The 22,602-nt window shown below is 41.0% G+C and overlaps 1 protein-coding gene and 1 pseudogene across 1 annotated transcript in view; one reads left to right on the forward strand and one right to left on the reverse strand.

The window, feature by feature from the left end:
- Window positions 1–388: 388 nt before the first annotated feature.
- SPATA45 (spermatogenesis associated 45) overlaps window positions 389–22,602 on the reverse strand; it is a 29,415-nt gene continuing 7,201 nt past the window's right edge. The window contains exons 2-3 of the mRNA XM_049868378.1: window positions 8,161–8,475; window positions 389–408 (exon numbers count right to left, since the gene is read on the reverse strand). Coding sequence (XP_049724335.1) covers window positions 389–408; window positions 8,161–8,437 — 297 coding nt within the window. The 5' untranslated portion in view covers window positions 8,438–8,475. The remainder of the gene's footprint in view (window positions 409–8,160; window positions 8,476–22,602) is intronic.
- LOC126067104 (uncharacterized) lies at window positions 18,151–18,242 on the forward strand (annotated as a pseudogene).

The raw sequence follows: 22,602 nt of genomic DNA on the forward strand, positions 1-22,602 counted from the left end.
AGTAAGTTAATGTTATCAGGCATTTAGAAGCAAGCAGTAACTTTAAGGAACTATAACATTCAACCTGACCAATAGGGCTGGTCAACATATTCCACTGGTGTATAGAAAGAAAGAAACTATTATTTAAATATTTTAGATAGCTTACAGTGAACTTTTCATTTTTTAAAGTATTTTTAATAACTCATATCCTTCAAAACATCTAAGTCTAAATAATGGAGTGGAATGAATAAAGATGTCTTATGTTTTACATGACTTAATAAAATGGCTTTTTTGGTGATGCTGTGAATAATTTTGCTTAGCCTCTTTTATAATTAATATTTTGTAAATAACTTAGACACAGAGGAAGGATCACAGAGAATGCACTTCTGTATATCTTTGGAGATGCACTTTATCCAAATATGGCATTATCTGAAAAAAAAAAGTATTTGTTATACGGCACAGTACATTTTGTAGTTTTCTAAATAACTCTGGAGGGCAAAGAGGATGAGTTTTACAGATAAATAAACTAATGGTTAAGCACTTGACTGCTAACCGAAAGGTCGGCGGTTTGAACCCGCCAGCTGCCCCATGGGAGAAAGATTTGGCAGTCTGCTTTCATAAAGATTACAGCCTTGGAAGTTCTCTGGGGCAGTTCCACTCTGTCTTATAGGGTCGCTATGAGTCAGAATCTACTCAAAGGCAACGGTTTTGGTTTTTGTTTTTAGAAACACTAAATTACTAAAAGCATGAGCAAAACCAATGGCAGAAACAGAACCTGAACCCAAGCTTTCTGTTTTTAAGGTTAACGTGTGTTAAGCAAGATTGTCCCTGTTTGGCCTCCATATCTCCAAGTGGAAGATTGAAGAAAGGGCTTGGAGCTTTCTTGCTGAGAAAATCCCTTCCCTGAACTTCACATCAATTTTGACAGGAACGGAGAGGAGGTCCCAGAACTCTGAGTGCTGCTAGCAAGGTCCTCAACCTCCTTCCCCCTTACCACCCCTCTAGATCATCAGGACTAATCCCAGTCACCGCATTCTGTCACTCCTTGTCCCCTGGATACTAATCGTCAGCTAGCTCTGTGGGCAGCAATGCATCCCCACCCTACCTTCCTGTCTTCCCACCCTACTTTACTTTTCCCCATAGCACTTACCACCATATAGTGTATATATAATATTTAACTTGTTTATCTGCCTTTATCCACTAAATCTAACCTTTATTAGGCATGGGGTTTTGTCTGTCTTATTTTTCACTGTATTGCCAACATATTGGTAGTGCATAGAACAGTGCGGACATAAAGTAGGCACTCAACAAATATTTCTGGGTGAATGAATGAATAAATAAATGAAGGAATGCATGTGTTTCTTTCTCTTGCAGAAGTATGGCCAAAGGAAAAGACTAGAGTGCCTTCTAATTCTTGTGTATTTCCAGCAAAATGTACCTTTTTATTACCATTTCCAAAAAGTATCCTATAGCCATAGACTGAGGTGTAAAGGGAAACTCTAGATTTGTGAGCCACCACTCAAGGGCATGGCATTGGTCTCAAGGGGAATGAGGTAAGATCGGCCACTACTTTTGAAAAAAATGTAGCCCATGTCCCAGCGTTTATTCAGTCAGTCAGCAAATGTTTCCTGAGTCCTCCTTTGCGCCAGACACTATTCTAGGGACTGAGGCTAAAGCAGTGAAGAAAATAGTGACCATCCCTGCTTTTATGGAGCTTAGCATTCAGGAGTGATTAAAAAAAAAAAAAAAAAAAAAAAGCCAAGCAAGGGATTGTAGTGCATCGGGACTTGCTATTTTAGATAGGGTAGATCTGATGAGACGATTTTTGAGTAAAGATCTTGTCATGAATTGAATTGTGTCCCCCCAAAATACGTGTGAACTTGGGTAGGCCATGATTCCCAGTATTGTGTGGTTGTCCTCTATTTTGTGATCTGATGTAATTACCCTCCATTTTGTGATGTCTTATAAATCCTAACCTCTGTAGTTAATGAAGCAGGATCAGTGTGGAACGAACCTTGAACCACTACTTTATGAGAGGGTGTGACTCAAGTCATACCCTTACTCAAATCATACCCCTTCTTGAGCCACACCTTTTATCTTACAAGGGATAAAAGGAGAGAGAAGCCAGCAGAGATGAGAGGGACTTCAATACTACCAAGAAAGAAGAGCTGGGAGCAGAGCGTGTCTTCGGACCTGGGGTCCTTGCACTGAGAACCCCTTAGACCCAGGGGAAGATTGACACCAAGATCCCCAAGGAATACCACGTCCACAGGTGTTGAAAGGAGACAAGGACCTCCCCCCATAGCTAATGAGAAAGTAAGCCTTCTCTTAAAGCTGACACCCTAAATTTAGACTTTGATCCTCCTAAACTGTGAGAGAATAAATTTTGTTTGTTAAAGCCATCCACTTGTGGTATTTCTGTTACAGCAGCACTAGGTAACTAAGACAGTCCTCAATAAAGAGAGAGTGTTCCATGTAGCAGGAACAGCATGTGCCAAGTCCCTGCGGTAGGAACCACCTTCATATGTTCCAAGAACAGCAAGAAAGCCATTGTGGATATGTGGAATGAATCTTGGAGACTGAGGGAGATGAGGTTGGAAAGAGAAGTAGAGACGTGTTCATGGAAGGCCTATAAACACAGGGCAAGGAGTATGGATTTTATCCTAAGTGTGGGGTGAAACCACTGGAGAGTTTTGAGCAGCGAAGGACATATCTAAAGTATGTTTTTTAGAAGCCAATCAAATGTTGTGTGAAAAAGTAAATGTGAAGGCAGCAACCGTGCAAGCTGGGGCCCCTGCTGTACTTTGGGAGAGAGATGATCATGGATTGAATCGGGTGGTGGCATTGGTCAGACTCAGGGCTGATTTTGAAAGAGGAGTTGGCTGGACTTGCTGAGATTGGATGTGGAGTAAAAAGGAGTTGAGGGTGGCTCCTAGATCTTCGGCCTGCTGAGCCAGTAGTTGAATGGTAGGGCCATTTCCTGAGATGAGGAAGATTGGGGGAGGTGAGTGTTTGCTTATGGGAGTGGGGTAGGAATTCTGTATCATCTCTGGTAAATTTGAGACACTACCAAGTAGAGGTATCAAGAATACAACCTGATATGCAAGTGTGTGTAACTTACAAGAGAGCTCAGGGCTGGTGATAGAAATGTGGGAAGTACAGATGCTGTTTTATCTTACAACTGGTTGAGATCACCTAGACAGTAAATATAGATGATGAGATGAGGGCCAGGTATTCAGCTAGGTGTGCTTTATCATTCAGAGGACAGAAGGAGGGCACCTTCTCATATAACCAAACCTGTTGCTGTCGAGCCGATTCTGACTCAAAGTGACCCTGGACAGTGTTGTTGGGCTTTTAAAACTTTAACAGTATTCCGAATAAAGTAGACACTCAAAAAGTTATCAGCTCACTTCTCTATACCCAGGTACTTTCCCTTTGTGGAAATAAAAAGAAAATAAGCCCCAGATACTTTTTTTCAGCCTTGATTAGAATTAAAGTTGAAACCCAAAACCATAAATTTCAAGTAATAAAATAAGGAGAAACCATGGAAGAAATTTTTAAGAAACTTTTGATAATACACAGTACTAGATCGATAATTACCCACCATTTGTTTAGACCAGCAATTCTAAAAATTTTTCGGTCTCGGGACCCATTATACTCTTAAAAAATCACTGAAGACCTTAGCAGACTTTTGTTCATGTGTGTCATATCTCTCAATATTTACCTTTTTAGAAATTAAAATGGAAAATTTTAAACTCAAGAATATTGCACTAGCAGTCGGAGTAATGATGTCATCACACATCATGCAGCTTCTAGATAATTCCATTTTACTCTTAGCATGAGAATGAAAAAGGCAAATGATTTCTCAGTATTATCATAAAAATAAGCTTGACCCCATGGAACCCTGAAAGGGATTTCTGTATCCTCCCCCTGCCCCAGGCCCCAGACCAAAATTAGAGAAACCCTGTGGATCCCAACAGTCTGATTCTGTTGTGCGTGGGGTCGCCAGGAGTCTGGAGCCCGCTCAGCTGCAGCTAACTACAACGACAAAGTTTAGACTCATAAGGACAGAGCGTGTATTGACATACGATCACCATAACGTTAAATCAAGCCTACACTCATTCTGTATAACGTCATCATAAAGCTCGGTTCCTGTTTAAGTCTGTTCATTAAAGAGGCAAAGAGCTGCCCAGCCACTATTAGCTAACATTTTGATCAAGAACACAATATGTGGATTTGGATAGAAAGGAAAAAAATGTGGAACAGAACTTCAAATTCCCAAAGAAGCCAGACTTACTGGATCCCTTCAGGCTGGAGGAACCCCTGAGACTATAGTCTTGGGAAACTCTTCAAACCTTGAAACAAAACTATCCCCTGAAATCATCTTTAAACAAACAAACAAACAAAAGTTTAGCTCAAAAAGCAAAGAATGCCATCCTTCAGTATTGCGCCTTAAAAAAAAAAATTATATGAGGCCAAAGTGACAACCAAACCAAAAAAAACTTGTTGAGGCTATTCCGACTCATAGCAATCCTATAGGACAGAGTAGGACGGCCTGATAGAGTTTCCAAGGAGTGCATGGTGGATTTGAACTGACAGACCTTTTGGTTAGCAGCTGTAGCACTTAACCACTATGCCACCAGGGTTTCCACAGAGTGACAACAGTAACTCGAAAACATAGATGAGAAGTTAGGGCAGTGAGTGTAAACTCATGCAGGTGAAATAACCAGAGCAGAAATAACGAGAGTGTTGACACAATGTGAAGAATATAATGAATGTCACTGAACAATGTGCGCAGAAATTGTTAAATGGGAACATGCTTTGCTGTGTATATTTTCACCAAAAATTAAATTAAATTTAAAAGGGGGATGAGGGGAGAAGAGCTTTTCTACGATATTGCGGACTTGCTTTAATGCTCCAAGACTGTTGGCTTATAACCTTGAAACCTTGAATGTTGGTTATGAAAACTACATTTGTTAGACTTTGTGTTGTAGAAAGCTATTCATGTCAAGTTGTAAACTACATTTGTCATGGGGAGTGGCTTTTTTTTGTCCCCCGGCTAACTTGTGAGAATTGCCTACTGGTTGTCACTTCACTCATCTAGTTCTAAGGAACTCAACCAGAATAAAAGCTTATGCAGATTCCCTTAGACTTAGGAACACAACTAAAGACCATCTTCCTAGTAAATGTGTTTTTGAGTAAGATAGATACATAACTGTTACATATTTAAAATTGTTTAGAACCTAAATGCTTAGAGAAACACCAAAAATTAGTGTAACAGAATATACTTGTTGTGACTAAATAGGGTTCTAATTGGGCAGCATCAGCCTGAGTATGTGGAAGGTCCTCCAAAGAGGGGATAATGACAGTGGGTCATACAGGTCATCATTGTGTTAATTTCTCAGGACTTGACATCAAAGCACAAGCTGGTCTCAGGGTCTGTAGTTTACAAAAACAATCACCAAGGACACACCATACATCCTAAAACACAGACTCTAATCAGACCCTGGAGTTCTTGCTTCTCAAAGCTAGCCGCGCACAGATAATTTTCCAAAAAAAATCCAGCGCCTAAGGCCAAACAGCCTCTGCTAAGCTGCTTACTAGGCTATTGTTCGACCTGAAGGTGACTCCAGGGAACCAGTTCCACGGTTCAAAAGGACAGCTAAGGGCAGATGGCCTGGGTGAGTCACTCCAATTCCAGGAACCCAGAAATCTGGATTCCAGGAGAATCAAAATGGTTTTGTCAAAATGGCAATGATCAAAAACAAAAAAACGGCAAACAAGTGTTGGTGAGGTTGTGGAGAAACCAGAGACCTCGTCCTTTCCTGATGGGAATGTAAAATGGTGCAACCACTGTGGAAAACAATTTTGCGGTACCTCAAAAAGTTGAACATAGAATTACCATATGACCCAGCAATCCCATTTCTTGCTATATACCCAGAAGCGAAAACAGGAATGCAAGCAGAAACCGGCATACCAATGTTCATAGCAGCGCTTTTCACAGTAGCTAAAAGGTGGGAACAAGGAAATGTCCACCAACAGAAAAATGTGTAAAGAGAACGTGGTATACACATACAGTGGAATATCGTGCAGCCATAGAGAGAAAGAAAGGAAGTTCTGATGCCACAACACGTGCTGGCGAGCATGCCTTGGTGACCGTCTTCCCCCCACACACGGACCACAGTGAGGAGTCTCAGTTTCCAAGCCACACTGTCACCCCTCCTATTCCACTTACTAAGAGTACTGGGCAAATGTGAAGTCACAGACCAATCATCAAAAAATTATATCTCCAATATGGCAATTCTTTTGTTTCTGACCCAAATTAATAATTTGTTGACTGTATTTAATAAAATTACATACCCCACCAAAGAAGAAGTATAAATGAAAAGATGTTCAACATTATTCGCCTTTAGTGAAATGCAAATCAAATCCACAATGAGATCTCACTTCATACCCATTAGGCTGGCTGTGATCAAAAAAAGGAAAAACAGCAGGTATTGGTGAGGAAGTGGAGAGATTGGAACCCTCACCCTTTGCTGGTGGGATTGTAAAATGGTACAGTTCTATGGAAAAGCTTGACAGTTCCTCAAAAAGTTAAACATAGAGTTACCATATGATCCAGCAATTCCACTCCTAAGTACATACCCAAAAGAATTAAAAGCAGGAACACAGACAGGTACTTGTACACCAACGTTTGTTGCAGCACTACTCACAACAGCCAAAAGGTACAAACAGCCTAAAGTTGATCAACACATGAATGAATAAACAAAATGTAGCATATACTTATAATGGAATATCACTCACTCAGCCATAAAGTACTGATAGATGCTACAACTTGGTGAACCTTGAAAACGTTATACTAAGTCAGTCACAAAAGGACAAATATTATATATATAAGATATCCAGAATACGCAAGAATATAGAGACCAAAGTTTATTAGTGGTTACCGGGGATGGGTATGCAGGAGGGAGGGGAAAAGGGTGTCTGATTGCTTAGGGGTCACTGAGCTTCTATCAAGGGTTATGGAAAACGTCGGAAGCGAACAATAGTGACAGCTGAACAACATGATAAACATAATGTCACTGAATTTTACTTGTGATGAGTGCTGACATGGCAAATGTTTTGTTACGTATGTATTTACCACAATAAAAAAAAAAATCACACACCCTATTTTTTCAAACAAATGAAAAATTGCTACTAGTTTTGTGCTTTGACCTGCAACAAGTACTCACAGTCCCAGGTATTACCAGCTCTTCTCTACTATCTGCAAAATAATGCTCCCACCACCACTGGCTGTGATTCCCCTACCCTCAACCTCCCTGCACATTTTTTTTTTTTTAATTGTTGTTGTTGAGAATATACACAGTAAAACGTACACCAATTCACCCGTTTCTACACGCACAGTTCACTGACGTTGAGCACACGCTTCGAGTTGTGTAACTATTCCCACCCTCCTTTTCTGAGTTGTCCCTCCCCGGTTAACATAAACTCACTGCCCCCTCTCCCCGCACATTTTATTATTGTATCTCAGGCCTTTTTCTCATTAAAATCATTTCCATTGTGCCTTATTTCGTACATGACGTTTTTGCAGGGCAACAAAAATTGGTGAAAAAGAAAGTATTTGGAGTTTTTGTGGTCTTCTGTAATTATCTACTCAATCGTTCCAAAAATGTGGTTCTTAGCCTGTCAACATCAGTATCACCTTAGCTGAGAATGCAAATTCCAGAGCCCAGACTACAGCCTATTCTGTGAGCAGGCCTGGGATGCTGCGTGCACAAGGAAATGAGGCTCTGGTCTGCAGCGGATATTAGATCCGCCAACTTGGTTCACTGGCATTTACTACTTCAGAGGTATCACTTTTAAACTATCCCAGGGCAATAGCTATGAGCCTCTTTCAACACCAGAAATTCTTCCCAAGTTTACTAATAAATCCCTCCTATTAATGTCCCTGGAGAAGAACATCATGCTTGGTACGGTCAGTGAAAAAGAGGAAGACCCTCACCGAGATGGATTGCCACAGTGGCTGCAGTAATGCGCTCGAGCATAACAATTGTGAGGATGGTGCAAGACCGGGCAGTATTTCCTTCTGTTGTGCATAGGGTCAGTGTGATTTGGAACCGATTTGATGGTTAACAAACAAAAACAAAACGATTGGGTGGGATTCCTACCATAACACCTTACTTTTTGGTGGAAAGTGCCTCTTCTCCGTGTGAACAAGGAGACTCAGTTTGACCCAGGAGCTCCTGCCAGTGTCTGGAACAGAATCTTTGGTCTTGCTTTGATCGGGCAATCTGCAGGCACCATTGAAATGCCTCTTCTGAGCTCTCAGTAAGCTGACTCGATTGCTTCTTTCCACCAAGCAGTTGGATTCACGCCTCTCGTTTATCTCCTCCAGGAGCTGTTGTTTGCTTGCTTTGAGTTTTTTAATTATTTCGTTGGCTCTGTTTATACATGCCATTATGTTAACAAACCAGTCAGGGAGTGATTCTTGCTGCCCTGCAAGCAGATGGAAAAAATGCTATCAGTTTTTTGCTTGACTCAGAAACAAGTACTCACGATCAGGTACTTAACCATTTCCTCCTTCTTCTCCAGCGAAATGCCACCAATCCCTCCCCACGCCCATCCTGCAGCCCATCTTCACTATTATTGTTCTTGAGGCCTTTTTGTTTTATTCTGTTTTTTCTTGGAGCAGGGAGGAAGGACACACACACACACACACCGTTGCTGTGGAGTCGGTTCCTATTCACAGCAACCCTATAGGGCAGGGTAGAACTGCCCCGTCATGTTTCCAAGGCTGTAACATCTTTCTCCTGCAAAGCGACTGGTGGGCTCACACTGTTGTGCTCTCAGTTAGCAGCCGAGTGCTTAGCCACTGCGCCGCTCAGGGCGCCTTCAGACAGGGCATAATAAAGTAATGTGTTTTGTTTTTGTTTGTAATACTATGTACTGGTTTTTGTTTTTAGAACATTTATGGTTTCTTCCGACTATAAAACAATGCACATAGAAAAGCATGAAGAAGAAAAGTTAAAATCACTCTTGATCCAGAAATGAGCAATGTTAATATTTTGAGAGTTTCTTTTCCAATAAAAAGTATTCATTCTATTAACTCAGAATGCAAATGGACTGATTACTTATGAGCGTTTAGTCTTTTCAACATGGATTAATTTGGATTAATTACAGGAAACATAAGTGTGATTGTTCTTATTTTATGAAATGACAAGAACAGGTAAATACATAGAGACCAGCATTCCTAGTGGTTTACCAGGGGCAGGAGTGGGAGAGAGAGGGGGAATCTTTCTCTGGGAAGTAGTGGGTTTTGTCTATGGAGATGAAGGGTAGTGGTTCTACAACTTGACTAATGTGACTGATGTCACTAAACCGTATACCAGAAAAAGGGGAAAATGGCAAATGTTGTGTTATATATAATTTTTATAGCAACAACAAAACCATAAAAAAGGTGCAACTGTTGATACTATTTAGATACAACCAAACATTTCATGGAATTAATTTCCTTGGTTCAATGGCTTAAAGTCATGGTTTCATAGGACAATCCACTCAATTGGCTTAATATTGTTTTTACGGTTTCTGTTCTACCTCCTAGTTCAGTGATTAGTGCCTTCAGTCTTAAAAGCTTGCGAACGGCCATCCAATTGGCTCCTATTTGCCTGGAGCAGCAGCAGAAGAAGAGGACCCAAGAATTGGAAAAGGAATTGGAATACAGATCTAAATGCCTCCATGGACAACTGCTTTCTTTGCCATGAAACCAGAAGAACTGGATGCTCCCCGGCTACCGTTACTGGATATTTTGATCAAGGACTCAATAGAGGGATCCTGATCAAAAGGGGAAAAATGTGGAACAGAAGTTTAAAGTCTTATGGAATTCAGACTTACTGGGCCTATTGAGAGTGGAAGAACTTCTGAATCTATAGCCCTGAGATAATCTTTAAACTTTGAACTGAAACTATCCTCTGAAGTCATCTTTAAACCAAAGAACACCGTAACTCAAGTAGTAAAAAAAGCTTACCTTGAGCATTGTGCTTTTTTGAAGAATTATCTATATAAGATAAAATCAACAGCATAAGTCTAAATCATAGATGAGAAGTTAGAAGGCAGTGAGTCTAAGGCAATGGGGGTGGAATAATTTATGTAGAGATATCGAGAATGATGACACAAAGTGAAGAATACAACCAATGTCACTGAATTGTATATGTAGAAAGTTAAATTGTTATATATTTTCACACACACACACACAAAATCTCATATTAATAGTTATACAGATAAACAATTTTCATTTACGTGACTGTGGTGGATTAGAGAAGCCTGAGTGGCCCAGTGGTTAAAAGCTCAGCTGCTAATCAAAAGGTTGGCACTTCAAATCCATTAGCTGCTCCTTGGAAACCCTATGTGGCAGTTCTGTAGGGTCACTATGAGTCGGAATAGACTTGATGGCAATGGGTTTGGTTTTTTGGTGAGGGGATTAGATTATCCAGACAAACCTCCCAGTAAAAACTATTAAGAACGGTGAGAAAAATATATTTAAAAGATTTATCAATAACGAACTGACAAGAGAATAAGGAAGTATCAGGCCCAAAACAAAGAGAATGCAAGAACCCAGAGAAGCAGACAGAGTCCAAGGTGGCTTTGTCCTGAGAACATTTTCTGATCCCAGAGAATTAGAGAAGTAGTTGTGCCAGCCTTGCAGGACAGGGGGCATAAAAATCAAAGCCCAAGGCCTGCAGGCAATGAGGAGTCTGTCTTAGTCATTTAGTGCTGCCATAACAGAAATATCACAAGTGAATGGCTTTAATGAAGAGAAATTTATGTTCTCATAGTCTAGTAGGTTACAAGTCCAAATTCTGGGCTTCAGCTCCAGGGGAAGGCTTTCTCTCTCCGTCGGCTCTGGAGGAAGGTCCTTGTCCTCAATCTTCCCATGGTCAAGGAGCTTCTCAGGCACAGGGACCCTGAGTCCAAAGGGTGCGCTCTACTCCTGGTGCTGCTTTCTTGGTGATATGAGGTCTCCCACTCTCTGCTTGCTTCCCTTTCCTTTTATCTCTTGAGAGATAAAAGGTGGTACAGGCCACACCCCAGGGAAACTCCCTTTACCTTGGATCAGGGAGGTGACCTGAGTAAGGGTGCTGTTACAATCCTACCCTAATCCTCTCAACATAAAATTACAATCACAAAATGGAGGACAACCACACAATACTGGGAATCTTGGACTAACCAACCTGACACATATTTTTGGGGGACACAATTCAGCCTGTGACAGAGTCTAAAGAAGACCTTCTCTACGTTTAGTCAGGGCCCAAAGGGTCACCCCCTTAGGGGGAAGGTGAGACAAAAATAAACCCACACAACCTCCCACCTCACAGGGAAAGTGTTGCCTTAGCAGTAAGCACAGCCCTGGGGGAGAGCCCCTTCATGAACAGTCATAAGCACTCTGGCCCTGCATGGCTTCTCAGCCCAAATGTACAGCCAGGGTGGTTTTAAGACACAACAAGCTAAGAAAGCTGGATGGTTAAAGGAATGGTCAAGCTGAGAAACAAGGGTGGCACAAGACAAGGCAAACTGAAAATGTAGCTTAAGGGATTCCAGATTGGGAATACGTCTAGGTGCCTGACAGAAATAATCTGAAATCTCTGGAAGAAATTCGGCCTAGGCCTCTCGGAATCCCCAACAATACATTTTTAAGAGTAATGAATAAGTACACAGCCAAGGATAACCAAACCAACACACAAGTAAACAAGATATCAAGAAGAAAGAACAGTAAAAAAACCAAAAAATCTACATACATTAGAAATACCAGACAGATTATAGAATGATCATGCTTGCTATAGTTTGCAACTATTTTTAGGAAACAAGAAACATAAAGGAATTTCTAGGAAGAAAAAAATTGTAATTAGATAAATTTAAAATTCAGTGTATGAGTTTAGCATCAAAGAGATTCAGGAAGAGAGAATTAGAGAACTGGAAGATAAAGCAGAAACATAAAAGCATGGAAAAGTTAAAATACGTGAAGATAATAGTGAGAGAGCCAGGCCTACAGCGGATGAGCAGAGGACAAGAAAGGCAGAAACAAGGTCTGCAAAGATGACGGAGAAATATCTAGAACTGATGAAAGGTACAATCCACAGACTCAAGAAGCTCAAAGGATACCAGATAGGCTTTTAAAATAACCCACAATTAGAGTTCAGTGAAATTTGAAAAAAAAAGGAAAATCTTAAAATCAATCAGAGAATAAGAGGAGCAGTTGGACTTACATCTGAGTCCCCAGCTATTCTTTGGCCACGGCGACTCATAGTTACCCTATGTACAGCAGACTCCCCAGTTAGCAACAACGGAAGCCAGGAGACAGAGAAAGTGTATATTCAATGTGCTGAAGAAGTTAAATGCAGGTGAATCAGCCGCAAAAAGATGCCACTCCTAGGCAAACATACACTACCACACGATCCACTCCTAGGCGAACATACACCACCACACTATCTGCTCCTAGGTAAACACACTACCACACCATCCACTCCTAGGTGAACATACACTACCACAGGACCCACTCCTATGTGAACATACACTACCACACGATCCACTCCTAAGTGAACATATACTACCACACGATCCCCTCCTAGGTGAACATACACTACCACATGATCCCCTCCTAGATGAACGTATACTATCACACCATCCACTCCTAGGTGAACATACACTACCACACAATCCACTCCTAGGTGAACATACACTACCACACGATCCACTCCTAGGTAAACATACACTACCACACGATCCACTCCGAGGCGAACATACGCTACCACACCATCTACTCCTAGGCGAACATACACCACCACACGATCTGCTCCTAGGTAAACACACTACCACACCATCCACTCCTAGGTGAACATACACTACCACAGGACCCACTCCTATGTGAACATACACTACCACATGATCCCCTCCTAGATGAACGTATACTATCACACCATCCACTCCTAGGTGAACACACACTACCACACGATCTACTCCTAGGTGAACATATACTACCACACGATCCACTCCTAGGTGAACATACACTACCATACGATCCACTCCTAGGTGAACATACACTACCACACCATCCACTCCTAGGTAAACATACACTACCACACCATCCACTCCTAGGTGAACATACACTACCACACCATCCACTCCTAGGCGAACATACACTACCACACCATCCACTCCTAGGCGAACATACACTACCACACCATCCACTCCTAGGTAAACATACACTACCACACCATCCACTCCTAGGTAAACATACACTACCACACCATCCACTCCTAGGTGAACATACACTACCACACCATCCACTCCTAGGTGAACACACACTACCACACGATCCACTCCTAGGTGAACATACACTACCACACCATCCACTCCTAGGTAAACATACACTACCACACCATCCACTCCTAGGCGAACATACACTACCACACCATCCACTCCTAGGCGAACATACACTACCACACCATCCACTCCTAGGTAAACATACACTACCACACCATCCACTCCTAGGTAAACATACACTACCACACCATCCACTCCTAGGTGAACATACACTACCACAGGACCCACTCCTATGTGAACATACACTACCACATGATCCCCTCCTAGATGAACGTATACTATCACACCATCCACTCCTAGGTGAACACACACTACCACACGATCTACTCCTAGGTGAACATATACTACCACACGATCCACTCCTAGGTGAACATACACTACCATACGATCCACTCCTAGGTGAACATACACTACCACACCATCCACTCCTAGGTAAACATACACTACCACACCATCCACTCCTAGGTGAACATACACTACCACACCATCCACTCCTAGGCGAACATACACTACCACACCATCCACTCCTAGGCGAACATACACTACCACACCATCCACTCCTAGGTAAACATACACTACCACACCATCCACTCCTAGGTAAACATACACTACCACACCATCCACTCCTAGGTGAACATACACTACCACACCATCCACTCCTAGGTGAACACACACTACCACACGATCCACTCCTAGGTGAACATACACTACCACACCATCCACTCCTAGGTAAACATACACTACCACACCATCCACTCCTAGGCGAACATACACTACCACACGATCCACTCCTAGGTAAACATACACTACCACACGATCCACTCCTAGGTGAACATACACTACCACACCATCCACTCCTAGGTGAACATACACTACCACACCATCCACTCCTAGGCGAACATATACTACCACACCATCCACTCCTAGGCGAACATATACTACCACACCATCCACTCCTAGGTGAACACACACTACCACACGATCCACTCCTAGGTGAACACACACTACCACACGATCCACTCCTAGGTGAACACACACTACCACACGATCCACTCCTAGGTGAACACACACTACCACACCATCCACTCCTAGGTAAACATACACTACCACACCATCCACTCCTAGGTGAACATACACTACCACACCATCCACTCCTAGGTAAACATACACTACCACATGATCCGCTCCTAGACAAACATACACTACCACACCATCCACTCCTAGGTGAACATACACTACCACACGACCCACTCCTATGTGAACATACACTACCACACAATCCACTCCTAGGTGAACACACTACCATGCGATCCACTCCTAGGCATTTACCTGTTAAATTCTCCATATGTGTGGAAAATATATTTGTACGTACAAAGACGTGTACACAAATGTTCATCACAGCTTTTATTTTTATGAATCAAAAATGTTTAACAATTCAAATGTCCGTCAGTAGGTGGGTGAATAAACAAATTGTAGTATATCCATACAATAGATCACCAGAACAACCACACCCGTTGCTGGTGAGTTGATTCCATCTCACAGGGACTCTATAGGACAGAGAAGAACTACCCCACAGGTCTCCAAGGCTATAATCTTTACAGAAGCAGACTGACACATCTTTCTCCCTTGAAGCTGCTGGTGGGTTTGAACTGCTGGCTTTTAGTCAGCAGCTGAGTGCTTAAACACTGTGCCACCAGGGCCCCTAAAAAGGCATGAATTATTGATACATGTAATAACATGGATAACTCTTAAAATAATCATACTGAGTGAAAAAAGCCAGAGGAGAAAAAGAGAGTATACTGCATGATTCCATTCATGTAAGATTCTAGGAAGTTTCCACACCACAGACTATTATCCAGTGATAAAGAGAAACGAAGCTCTGACACCTGCCATAATGTGGTGGAGCCTTGAAAACACTATGCTGAGAGAAATAAGTCAGACAGAAAAGGTCAGGTATTTTATGACCCATTTATATGAAATACACAGAATAGGCAAATGTGCAGAGAAAAATGTTTACTAGTGGTTCTGATGGGGTGGGGAGGTGGGGAAATGAGGGGCTTACTACTTAAGGGGCACGGAGTTTATTTCGGGTGATGAAAAAACATTTGCAAATGGATAGCAGTGATGGTTGCACAGCAGGAACATAATTAATGTGCACTTAAAATGGCATTTTTGTTATATATATATTTTTACCACAATAAAATTTTTTAAAAATCTAAGAAATGCAAACTACTCTATAATGCCGAAAAGCAGACCCGTGGTTGTCTGGGAAGGGGTAGAGTGGGAGAGTTTTTGCGGTGATGAATAGGTTCGTTGTCTGGACTGTGGCGACAGCTTCGTGGGTGTATGCATATGTCAAAAGTAATCAAATTGTGTACTTTAAACATGTCTAGGTTATTGTGTCAGTTATACCTCAATAAATCAGTTAAAAAATAAAATTGAGATCAGAGCCCTGCAAATTGCCTAATGCATATCAGGAAGTTAAAATATACTTGTTGGATGAATGAATAGTATATTGCTTTTCATCTTGATTTTGTCCACTTAATATTCTGTTGTGAGAATTTTCCATATCGTTGAATATGTGCCATTAGTAATAAAAGAGTAATATTTGATAACAGTTCAGTAGTCAATCATGAATTTACAACAATTTACTTAATTATTCCCATTTTTGTTAGATTTTTAGGTTACCACTTTAATTTCAAAAATAATGCTTTAAAACACATTGAAGTGACAAAAATCACACAAATACACATTGTTTCAAGAAAGCCACCAGTCATCAGATTTTTATTCCAAAATGTACAAAAGGAGAAGAGGTAAATTTTCAGATTTCTCTGGCTAACAAATAAATCTTTCAAGTATTTATACTTTCAGAAAACAGTTGTTCCCAAACAGAAGGAAATGCTTTACAGGAGAATAAAATTCAACACTTTTTCCCCCTCTCACTTTCCAGAGCCACGTGGAAGACTAGGATTTTCTGAATGATGCCAAAGGATTGTCTCAGTCAACTATTGCCACCACCTTGCTGTTGTTAGTTGCCATCAAGGAGATTCAGAATCATGGTGACCCCACATGTGGAGCGTAGAACTGGGCAACTTGGCTTTCGAGGCTGTGACCTTTCAGAAGCAAATCACCAGCCTGTCTTCCAAGGTGCCTCTGGGTGGGTTCAAACCACCAACCTTTTGGCTAGAAGTCAAGTACTTAGCCGTTTGCACCACTTGTAAAAGATTAAGTAGACAGTTATTTAAGAACTCACCCAGAAGTTGATCCTATGGTAGCCAAGGGATTTAAGTGAATAGTTCTTTAGGCAAGATGGCAATTGCAGAAGTGAAAAGTGAAGATATCTCTCCAACACTGGATCTAGCAAGTTTGAATTGCAAGAAGACAAAATATTTTATGCACTCAATTAACATCAAAGAATTAGATTGGCTTCAATATTCCAATCACTAGTCCCTGGGTGGCACAAATGGTTGAGTGCTTGACTACTAAACTGAAAGGCTGGTGGTTCAAATCCACTAGAGGTGCCTCAGAAGACAGTCCTGATGATCTCCTTCTGAAAGGTTATGGGGTTGCCATGAGTCAGAACTGACTTGATGGCAACAACAACATTTCCATCACCGTTTAATTAACCAGTGTAATGGAAGTCAAGAATAGTACATATAATCCAAACATCTCATTTTTGGTACTAATTTCAACTTCCTTTTAGTAGAAATACTAACTCATTAGAAATGAAAAGTTTTAAATTCTATCTCCTTTAATATTTCTACTGTTTATCCTCTCTGGGGTGATGTACAAATGAAAACAAATGGGGGTACGGGGTATGACTAAAGGAAAGGAAAGTTAAACAAGGCCATTACCTCTCCAGTGCTTTTCAGTTAATTGATACTTTGCAAAAAGCCCATTATTTAGGTTTACTGGAAATAAAATTTAGGTGCCCTTGTTAAAACTTCATTGAGAAGATCACAAAATTCAAATTTTTATTACAAATCATCTGAAAACTGGGGCCAACTAAAATTAGACACGACAACAGAGTCTAGTGGTAAAAGCATGGATTTGGGAGTCAGAAAGATTTGGTTCATCTCTAGCTGTGCTCCGTAATAACTGCACGGCCTTGGTTGAGTTACCTACTCTGGGCCTCAGTTTCCTTGTATGTTAAATGGAGATAACACCCAACTCACAAAGTATCATAAGGATTAAATGAGCTAATACAAATCAAGAGATTGATATAGCTAACCCTCAAGAGATGGTAGCTTTATTATATTAATTAGACATTTTGAAATAAAAAGGATTTGCTCCATTGGATAAGTAAATAGCCCTCCTTCCTTCTCCCCCCCTCCCCCCATAGCTATTGAACTGTTAACTTGCTGTGTGACCAGGACCAGCTACATAATTTGCAGGGCCCAGCGCAAAATAAAAATGTGGGGTCGCTTGCTTAGAAATTACTGAGAACGTCAAGATGGCGATAGCAAAACTTTAAACAAGCAGGAGGCCTTCTGCCAGCAGGGCCCTGTGGGACCGCACAGGCTACATGTCTGTTGAAGTCAGCCCTGGGTGTGCACAGGTCAGGTCAGTTTCCAGGGATAATTAGCCACGTTATAATCTATTCAATGGAAATAAAGTACATAACCCATGATTTAAAAAAAGTTTTTTTTTTTTTTTTTGTGCTAAAATATATATAACAAAACATTGGCCGCTTTAACAGTTTTTAAAAATATAGTTCAGTGACGTTAATTACATTCAGCACATTGTACGATCATCACCACTATCCATTAGCCAATTTTTTCACCACCCTAAACAGCACATACACTAAAATTGGAACCATACAGAGAAGATTAGCATGCCCCCTTCACAAGGATGGCACGCAAATTCGTGAAGCATTCCACATGGAAATCCTGGTGTTAAGAGTTACAGCTGCTACCCAAAGGGTAGGCAATTCAAATCCTCCAGGCACTCCTTGGAAACCCTATGGACAGTTCTACTCTGCCATATAGGGTCACTGTGAGTTGGAATTGACTCGACTCAAAGGCAAAAACATAAAATCAGTACCCCTTAAGTCAGTAACTCCCGCCCATGATTTCAAAATGGCTTTGAAAAAATTTAGCATGTATGTGTATCGATTACACACACGCACACGTGTATTTTATATGTATCATTACTGTTTCTACAGACATATTATAAATTACCTTCAACATTCAGCAACTCATAGCCTATTTGAAGTCCACTGGTGTGGATCAGCCCATTTACGATGTTACCTTGGTGATAGAACGTTCTGGTCTGTGCCATTCCAACTTCATTCTATTCATAGAACCCTGGCTAGAGTTTTTTTTTGTTTTTCTGTTTTCCCTGTACCTTAGATGAAGTATTACAAAACAAACGAATTTCTCATTAAACAGTTACAACACATATTGTTTTGTGACAATGGTTAACAACACCACGACATGTCAACACTCTCCCTTCTCAACCTTAGGTTCCCTATTACCAGCTTTCCTGTCCCCTCCTGCGTTCCAGTCCTTGCCCTGGGCTGGTGTGCCCCTTTAGTCTGGTTTTGTTTTATGGGCCTGTCCAGTCTCTGGCTGAAGGGTGAACGTCAGGAGTGACTTCATTACTGAGGTGATAGGGTATCCAGGGGCCATGCTCTCGGGGTTTGTCCAGCCTCTGTCAGGCCAGTAAGTCTGGTCTTTTTTTGTGAGTTAGAATTTTGTTCTACATTTTTCTCCAGCTCTGTCCGGGACCCTCTATTGTGATCCCTGTCAGAGCAGTCAGTGTTGGTAGTTGGGCACCATCTGGCTGTACCGGACTCAGTCTGGTGGAGGCCGTGGTAGATGTGGCCCATCAGTCCTTTGGACTAACCTTTCCCTTATGTCTTTAGTTTTCTTCATTTTCCCTTGCTCCTGAAGGGATGAGACCAGTGGAATATCTTAGACGGCCACTCACAGGCTTTTAAGACCCCAGACGCTACTCCATAGAACATTTTCTTTATAAACAATGTTTTGCCACTTGAGCTAGACATTCCCCAGACCATGATCCCCACAACCCTCAGCCCAGTAATTCGGTCCCTCAGGGAGTTTGGATGTGTCTATGGAGCTTCCATGACCTTGTCTTGTATAGGTTGTGCTGGCTTCCCCAGTATTGTGTACTGTCTTACCCTTCACCAAAGTTTCCACTTATCTATTGTCTATTTAGTGTTTTTCCATCCCCACTCCTTGCCTGCCTTGTAACCATCAAAGATTGTTTTTTTTGTATGTAAACTTTTTCATGAGTTTTTCTAATAGTGGTCTCTTACAATATTCGTCCTTTTGTGATTGGCTTCTTTCACTCAGCCTAATGCCCTTCAGATTCATCCATATTGTGGGATGCTTCAAAGATTCATCGTTGTTCTTTATCGTTGTATGGTCCTCCATTGTGTGTACGTACTATAGTTTATTTATCCATTCATCTGTTGATGGGCATCTAGGTTTTTTCCATATTTTTGCTATTGTGAACCATGCTGCAACGAATGTGGGTGTGCATCCATCTATTCGTGTGACCACGCTTATTTCTCTAGGATATATTCTTTAGAAGCGGGATTGCTGGATCATATGGTGTTTCTATCTCTTTTTTTCTAAGGAAGTGCCATATTGTTTTCCAAAATGGTTATACCATTTTGCATTCCCACCAGCAGGGCATAAGAGTTCTAATCTCCCTGCAGTCTCTTCAGAATTTTTACTTTCTGCTTCTCGATTCGTGCCAGTAATGTCGGGTTGAGATGGTATTTCACTGTGGTTTTGATTTGCATTTTTCTAATGGCTGGAAACCCTGGTAGCATATTGGTTAATAGCTAGGGATGCTAACCAAAAGGTTGGCAGACTGAATCCACCAGGCACCCCTTTGAAGCCGTATGGGGCAGTTCTATTCGACTTGACAGCAATGAGTTTGGTTTTGGTTTTTATGGCTAGTGATTGTGAGCATTTTCTCATGTGTCTGAATGTCTTCTTTGGTGAAGTGTCAGTTCATTTCCTTTGCCCATTTTTTAGTTGGATTATTTATCTTTTTGTTGTAGAGGTGTTGGATTTTCCTGTAGAGTTTAGAGATTAGACCTTTGTTCTCTTAACTCTAAGCGTATAAAAAAAAGCGTATACAGCTCTTAAAACTCTTTAGACTCCTTACTCCTAGTCTGTTTTTGTTGACCTAGTCCCTTTATCAAGGAGCCCTGGTGGTGTAGTGGTTAAGGCACTCAACTGCTAACCAAAAAGTCAGTGGCTGAACCTACCAGCTGCTCTGCGGGGAAAAAGATGTGGCAGTCTGATTCTGTAAAGATTACAACCTTGGAAACCCCATGGGGCAGTTCTATTCTGTCTTATAGGGTCACCGGGAGTCAGAATGGATTCAAATATCTTCATCATGGTGTTGGTAATGAATTCCAGAGTAGTGAACCAACAGGAAACCTGTAAAAGTTTGCACAATCTTTTTGGCGCAGATCAGGAAAAGAAGATATTAGCTGTGTAAAGACAAATGCATATCAAAAATATTAAAAAATAAATTTTAAAAAAATTTTAATTTTCCCTGTGGAAAGCTCCCACCTGCCCCCCATTTCAGAATTCACTTCAGATAACTTGCTATTGTAAATTCTTTTTCTGTCTCTTTGAAATGTCTGCAAATCAAGGAGTTTTCCTCAAGGACCTGAGAACCATCTCTTTTGAAATGTAATCATCAAGGAAGATTTCATCTCTGCCTCCCAGTTTCCTGAGAGATTAGTTTAACTTCAGGAATCCTGCCATAAAGACAGTAGAAAATTAGCAATTTTATCTTGAAAGCATGAATGTAATGGGTTGTATCTGCTCAGGTACAAGGGTTAGATTCCTTTCTGCCTTCGTGATCTCTTAGCAGATTGCCTGCTATGCATCCCTTTCCAGCTTAATGCTAATTTAATAATAAAAGTCTTCTTTCTCTATTTTGTTGAAGGGTTTTCTGGGTTGGGAGTAGGTTCTGGTTTTCACTATATTTCCCCAACAGTTGCAATAGGTGGGAGAGGTAAGCGGGGGTGGATTTACCATAAAGTTATTGCCACACAAGCTGCAGAGTCTCTTCGAAGTCCTTGTACCTAGATGATTAAGCCTCAGGTCTGAAAAACCTGGATCAACCTGCAGTGGGGGAGGGCTGCTTGAAGAGAAATAGTGCAAGTTTCAATCAAATTAAGCAGCAGAAGTTGTGAAAGAATTTTGTAAAAGAAGGTGTGGGTTTTAAAACTCCTAGTACTTCAAAAAAGGCTCTTTGTGCTGACATATGCTTTGGGGGGAATTAACTTAGAAACACAGTGCTCAGGCTCCAGGTCCTGCCTGGGACCTCTGGTTGGAACCCGAATCAGAGATGGCAAATCTACTTCTATTTGTCTTGGTGAGTGTCTTTACAAGAAAATGAAGAAAATCAATTTTATAATAATACTTCTGGTAATGGTTTTGTAATCAACAGAATAACCTGTGTGATTTTTTTGTTGTTTAAGATGTTTCAACATTTAAGAGACACAGGTATGTTAGAGAATCTGACTTATTATATTTGTGATTTTAATTTACATTTAATTGCCACTCCACTGTATTTTTTTTCTGAAAACTCTAAAGCTGTTTGCAAACAGCATTTTATTGTTTAAGGAAACCTGTTTTAATCTAAAAGTTTTGACTTATTAAGTGTGTAAGTACTGTTTGAAGTGCCTGGGATGACTGTTTTGTTAGGTCTGTAGCAGTCGTATACTGGTAACTATGGCGTTTGCCAGTTTCCCTGGTATAAATACTTCCACTCTGACGGATTTCCATCTACCAACCCGATGTCCCTGAAGGTGAAGCTGGGAAGAAATGCACTCGGTAGGGTCCCCCAAGCTCTCCCAAACCTGTGCCAGCTGGCTCCAGCACACCACTGTCTGTGAGTCTGTCTCGTTAGCTGCGTGAAGAGCTTGAGAAAATCAGACATTACATTTCAGAATGTCTAAACTATTATGAATATACATACTTAAGTTGAAAATGATATTAAAATGTTCAGAGGAATTTGAAGTTTGTAAGTTCATTGAAAATTAATAAAGATCAGGCAACGAAGATATTAGCTGTGTAAAGACAAACGCAGATTTAAAATAAGAGATTTTAATCGTCCCTTTTGGAAAGCTTCCCTCATTTCAGAATTCACTTCAGATAACTAGTTCTTGTAAATTCTTTTTCTGTCTCTTTGAAATGTCTGCAAATCAAGGCAGTTTCCTCAAGGACCTGAGAACCATCTCCTCTGAAA

This window comes from Elephas maximus, chromosome 24 (genome assembly GCF_024166365.1).
Source record: "Elephas maximus indicus isolate mEleMax1 chromosome 24, mEleMax1 primary haplotype, whole genome shotgun sequence".
NCBI lineage: Eukaryota > Metazoa > Chordata > Mammalia > Proboscidea > Elephantidae > Elephas > Elephas maximus.